This window comes from Eptesicus fuscus, chromosome 22, assembly GCF_027574615.1.
Source record: "Eptesicus fuscus isolate TK198812 chromosome 22, DD_ASM_mEF_20220401, whole genome shotgun sequence".
NCBI lineage: Eukaryota > Metazoa > Chordata > Mammalia > Chiroptera > Vespertilionidae > Eptesicus > Eptesicus fuscus.
The window spans coordinates 5956941-5962940 of NC_072494.1; the positions used below are offsets into that span (position 1 = coordinate 5956941).

Sequence of the window (6000 nt, forward strand, 5' to 3'; positions counted from 1 at the left end):
GCGCCATGGAGACGTGGGTGACGCTTCAGGATTTAAAGCACAGAGTGGATCTGGGGAGCCTGGCGCGGTCACCGTCTCCCACGGGGCAGAGAAGGTGCGCGTGGCGTGGTGCACGCAGGTGGAGACCACTCGGAAATGCTTCGTGGGGACGGAAGGGTCGCGGTCCCGATGGTAGGCAGGGGGCTGCGTGCATGCGTACCTGGGAGCATGCGTACCTACGAGCATGCAAGGACGTGAGGGAGATGCCGTCCCTCTCGACAACACTGGGCACCAAGAAAGATGACGGCAGCCTTGACCTCCCAGTGCCCGTCCCCAGTCTTCACGGGCCGCGGGGCAGCCCCCCCCTCGCGAGCAGCCCTCACCCGCAGGCCAACGACCCCTCGTGGAACCTCAGGAGCAGGTCGGAAGGCCTGGAGAACGAACGCTGGGCAGGGAACTTGGTGAGAGAGGGGACAGACGGCGAAAGACCGATGTCAGGGAACATCCTCACCTCCGCCCTGCACACGCCCTTGACCAAGCTCAGAGCAGCCCTCTCCCCCCCAGGGCTCACTCCATCAGAGGGGGGAGTGGCCACCTCCGTCCCCAGAGCACTCTGTAGCCGCGGATGGATTGGGGTGCCGGCCTGTCTTAGGTTCCTGGCCGGCCCACCCCCGCTGCACAGACCTCTGAAAGCCCAGGGGGTGACAGAGCCCCCGCTTCTGAAACCATTACTATCTTCCTTACGAGACTGCCTGGAACCTCGTGGAGACACAGAATCTAAGCCACACCCCAAACTGCCCTTCTGGGGCAACGACCACCAAATCCCAACCCATCCGCCACGGAATCCCACGCGTGGCTCTGCAGCAGGAGCGCGATCTGAGGGGAGCAAGGCAGCCTTGGCGACACAGGAGATACACACGTGGTCCCCCCGCCCAGCTCACCCAGCTGGGGCCAGGCATTCTAGGACCCTACCCTCCGCAGAGCAGCACCCCGGGGAACCCCAGAGTCCCACCCGAGCCGAGGAGACTGCATGGAGAGACGGCGTCACTGAAAGTCAGGTGGGACCAGTGGGTGCGACCTAAGAGGCTGCGGCACCTCCTCGTCCCGGGTGACGTGGCCCCCGTCCCCCGAGTGTGGCAGGCATCCAGCCATGAACGCTCTGCCTTCAGCAGCCCCCACCCTGGCCTGACAGGCAGGTGCTGGAGCCAAATGAGCCGATGTGGAGTTCTCGCCCCAGCTGCTGGCTTTGTGCTGCACCTAGGCTCTGGGGAGGACCCCTCTGTGCCCCCGGTCCCAGGACAGGGCACAGACCCACACCTCCCATCGCTGCCACCTCTGCCGGGCAGCGAGCCAGGCTCCTTGGGAGAAACGAAGGCATTGGGGAAGTCTCGGAGCTGGGGGAGAGCTAGTGATGGAGGCCTCAGCCTTCTCCTGCCTCATTCTCCCACAATTTCCCATTTCCCACCCCCCGGCCATGGAGTGTGACTTCCTGGCCAGAGGTGACACTACAGCGTCCCCATGTGGCTCCCCCAACACACCCAACCTCACAGGTGTGGGTGGGCAGAGAGAGAAAAGGACTCCCCCGAGACGAGTTTCTCTTAAGGAGCTAGGGATGACCTCGAACAAGTTTAGGGAATCGGCTCTTCCCCCCACCCCTTCCTCACTCCCACCCAACTCGGACACGCCCCCCCTCCTTCGCCGCCTGGACAGAAGCCGGGGCTTTGGGGAGGGTGTAGCGTTGGCCTGAGGGCTGATATATCCATATCTGAAAATCATGGCGGCCGCACCCTGGCCGGGGCCTTGCCTCCTGTTGTACCCGTGACCCATTCTCTCGAGGTCAGGGGGAACCCACGCCCTCGGGCAGCCAGCCCTCTCCTCCGTCCCCTCCCATCCTTCAGGGGCGCGTTACCTCTCCTGGGGCGGAACCTCCCCACCACCCCGTCCCGCTCACACCACGATGGGCGTGTCAGAGAAGACCGAGCTGACCGACTCCGGGTCCGACATCCTCCGCTGCCCCTTGCCCGTGGCCTCGGGCACCGGCAGGGTGCTGCCCGGCTTGAGCTTGCCGTTTTGGTCCTGCCCAGGTCCGGCAGGTTCCAGGAAGGCCACCCGCCGGTCAAAATCCTCCTCCTTGTCCCCGCCGGCCATGGGGTCGTGGTTGGGCGTGGTGCTGAGCATGGAGGAGCTGAGGCTGTCTCCCTGGTGGCTGGCAGGCTTCTCCACGCCGCGGCACCAGCAGCGGCAAGGGGTGAGGTACAGGTAGATGAGGACCAGGACCACGCTGAGGATGCAGCCCACCAGGGTGGTGTAGGCCGTGTTGAGGGTGTCGTGGTGCCCGCGCAGGGTGAAGTTGTGCACCTTCAGCTCCACCGACAGGGTCTCGTTGAAAGCCTCCCCGACGGCGAAGCAGGTGTACACGCCCCCGTCCTCGACCTGCACGCCCTGGAAGTGCAGGCTGCCGTTCTCGAACACCCGCACGGTGCCGTTGGCCGCGGCGGCGGCGGCGCCGCCGAGCACCCGCTCGTTGCTGGGCGTCACCCACGTCTTGGTCATCCCCTGCTGCTTGGTGTCGCAATGGATGGTCAGGGCGTCGCCCAGGTGGGCCTCCCGGGCCCGCTCCTGGTACTCGCTGCAGTTGAGGCTGAAGACGCTGTATTGCTTCTTGGCGCTCACGCAGTGCAGGTCCTCCCGGAAGTCCACCACGGGGCTCAGCTGCCGGCGCTGCCAGTGCGCGAAGAGCTGGTAGAGCTCGCAGCTGCAGTGCAGGGGGTTGTTGTGCAGGTACAGCCCGTTCTTGACCCACGCGGGCAGCTTCTGCAGGTCGGACACGGGCAGGCTCTTCAGCCTGTTGGCCGAGAGGTCCAGCAGCGTCAGCCTGGGGAGCCGGACCAGCTCCAGGGGGAAGCGGGAGATCTGGTTCTGGCTCAGGTAGAGCTTCTGCAGCTGGGCCACGTCCTCGAAGGCCGAGCGGTCCACGGCCACGATGCGGTTGTTGTACAGCAGCAGCACCTCCAAGGCCTGCAGCTCGCTGAACAGCGCCTCCTCCAGCGTCCGCAGCTGGTTGGAGGAGAGGTCCAGGTAGCGCAGGTTGGGGACCGGGGAGAAGGCCTCGGAGGAGATGAAGTGCAGGTGGTTGTGGCTCAGCAGCAGGGAGTGCAGGTGGGGCAGGCGCGTGGGGGTCCACTCGGCCCGCAGGCGGCTCAGGTTGTTGTGGCTGAGGTCCAGCTGGGCCGTGTAGCTGGGCAGGGCGTGGGGCACGTTGGGCAGCTGCTGCTTGGAGCAGCTGAGGATGTTGCTGGCGCACAGGCAGGCGGCGGGGCAGCTGGACACCGGCCGGCCGGCTCTGGCCACCTCGCCGAGGAGCAGCAACCAGGGCAGCGGCAGGAGCCAGAGGCCTCGCAGGTCACGCGGGGGTTGCATAGTGTCACTGGGGAGGGCGAGGAAGGCCACCAGGAAGGTCTGGGAGGGGGTCACCCCGGCATGTTCTGGAGGGGCAAAGAAGGGTCTTTCAGCACAGGCGTGAGGGAGAGAGGATGGGCTATGGTCACCAGGACCAAGGAGGGAAGGACCCACCCTCCCTCCCACCCCCCATTGGACTAGAAGTCGTAGGAAGAGATGCCGGGCAGCTCCCCGGCTGCAGGCAGTGGCTCAAAAAGCGGGGACAGAGGAGGGGGACACAGGGCTGGCCGGGCCGGGTCGCAGGAGTGCGGGGGGGGGGGGGGGACGTGCGGAGACCTCCGGCGCTGTGGTTTCCAAGCTGCCCGGGCCGGTGTGAAGGCGGGGTCTGCAGGGCCTTCGGGGAGGCGAGGGGGAAGGTCAACAGGGCACCGGCTCGGCAGGGGCGTCGCACCGGGGTGGAGTCCCCGGGCCTGTGGGGCGGGCTCCCCCCTCCGGGGCCTCCGGTCACTGCACCTGCTCGGCGAGGACGTGTCTCAGCCCATGGCGGGTCCGGGCGCTCCCGTCGCGGCCTCCCCCGGCGGCGCCTCACCGGCCGGCCTGTCGCGGCGCCCGCCGTACGCAGGGGCCCGCGCCCGGCGACATCGCCTCCCGGGGACCCGGCGGGCTCCGCGGCGCTCCTTCCCGGGCGCCCACCGACCACGCACCGCCGCGCCCGCGGGAGCCCACCGGCCACGGCCGCCGCCTGCGGGTGCGCGGTCCGGCGGGGAGCGGCGCGGGGAGCCGGAGGCGCCGCGATCCGAGCGCCGGAGCGGCGTGGGGGCAGCGAGCACCGCGCGCGCGCCCGTGGCCGCCGGAGCCTGGCGCGCGCGCGCGGGGGGGCGGGGCGGGGCGCACGTGCGGGTGTTTGCGGGGAGCCGGCCGGGCGGCCGCGCGCCGGGCAGTCACTCCCGGTGAGTGTCCGGGCCCGGGACCTCCCTGGCGACGGAAGTTGTCAGGACGGAGACCGGCCCCCTCCCCCTCTATTGCTCTCTCCGCCTCCCTCCCTCCCTCCCCTTCCTTGCGCCCCCAAACCGCTCTCGGGAGAAGTAGCTCTGAGTGAATTCGCCGCCACTGACTCCTGGCAATCCAGCTCAGTGTTGGCGGGAAATTCATGAGGTTCCCCCTCCCCTCTCTCTAGGGCTGCGAAGTCCCCAAAACTTGGGGAAGGGCCTTCCCCGCCCCCCCCCCCCTTGATGCCACCACTCCACCACCCTTGGGTACCAAGGAAGGGTACAGCGCCCCAGCCTGCAAGGCAGGTGGGCAGGAGAGGGGGTAAGGGGAGGTCTTTGGCGCATGCGCAGACCCCGGGATCCCACTCTTCAGACACCCCATTCCGCAATTCCCACTCCATCCCTGACACACACACACACACACACACAGGGGCTGCAGACAAACCAGCTACAGGCTTCTATTCCTGGAAACTTCAAAACCCTCCCAGCCTGGCGGGGGCGGGGGGGTCATTCTTCCCTTGGGCCTGGCCACTAGCGCCCTTTCTGACCAAATGCCAGCCCTTTAACACCCTCCCCCCCCACACACACACCCACGCCCCTCATTCTGGAGCGATGCTCCAGCGTAGTTTCTCTATCACCAAATCCTAAAGATGAAGGGCCGGGGTCTTGTTGGGGGCGGGGGGGCAGCACTGAGACACCGAGAAGCTGTTCACAGTCTGTGTTGTTAGGGGTTAGCGCTGGGCCAGGGCGTGTAGGAAGCGTGGAGACCTTATGATTCAAGGCTTTAGCTGGTGGGTGGTAGACCCTGAGGAAGAAATCCCCTTTTTATTCTTTCTCGTCTCTGACAGCAGCAAGAGCACAACGGAAATGAACGGCGCAGTACATTAGCCTGCTAAGGGGTTTAAAAAGAATTTCTGTCTGTCACAGGTGATTGACCATGACTTGAAGTGAACGCAGTATCTCTTCGAGGGACATTAGCGTGGCAACCTCATGCGTAGTGTGTCTTCTTCCTGCGTGTTCCAGGCATCCGTGGTAAGGAGGGAGGGCATCAGGGAGTGGGAAACCCTGAAATGACCTTGTATCCTTCCTCTGTTGCCGCATAGCAACCCCCAAATTTTAACACAATGGTTTAATTAATACGATGATATAGACGCTTCATGCCTTTCACAGACAGTTTCTGTTGGTCAGAGATTCAGGGGTGCTTTGGCGGCCTGCGGGCTTGGGGGCGGGGGTCTCTCGGCTACTGCAGTCATGTGTCAGATGGAGCTACGGTCGCTGGAAGGCGAGGCCAGGGCTGGAGAACGGACGTCCTCCGAGGCTCCTTTCCGTGACTCACGCGTGCGGCTGGCTGTGGGCGGCCGGCCTTGGCTCCTCTCCCTGAAGGTCTCTCCACGAGACCGAGACCGCGCGAGTGTCCTCACAGCCCGGGGGCCGACTTCCTCCGGAGCAAGATCGCCAAGAGAGAGCCAGCCAGGCAGGAGCCACATGGAGCCGGCTCTCCGAGGCCACACCTGTCACCTCCACGTGGGTCACATGGACCAGCCCTGATTCAGCGTGGAAGGAAGGAGAGCGCAGGAGCGGTGCGGAGGGGTGGGGCTGGCTCTCACACACATCATCGCGGAAATCACATCTG

The 6000-nt window shown here is 65.8% G+C and overlaps 1 protein-coding gene across 1 annotated transcript; it reads right to left on the minus strand.

Annotated features, from left to right (window-relative positions):
- Positions 1 to 1659: 1659 nt before the first annotated feature.
- Positions 1660 to 4183, minus strand: AMIGO1 (adhesion molecule with Ig like domain 1). Its single transcript, XM_008147118.3, has 2 exons — positions 3892 to 4183; positions 1660 to 3464 (listed from the first exon to the last, which is right to left on the minus strand). Exon 2 carries the CDS (start codon positions 3397 to 3399, stop codon positions 1927 to 1929), a length of 1473 nt encoding a protein of 490 aa, XP_008145340.2. The 5' UTR covers positions 3400 to 3464; positions 3892 to 4183; the 3' UTR covers positions 1660 to 1926.
- Positions 4184 to 6000: the final 1817 nt, after the last annotated feature.

Excerpts from the sequence above, each read along its gene's own strand:
- AMIGO1 (XM_008147118.3), bottom strand. The coding sequence starts at position 3,399 with ATGCAACCCCCGCGTGACCTGCGAGGCCTCTGGCTCCTGCCGCTGCCC.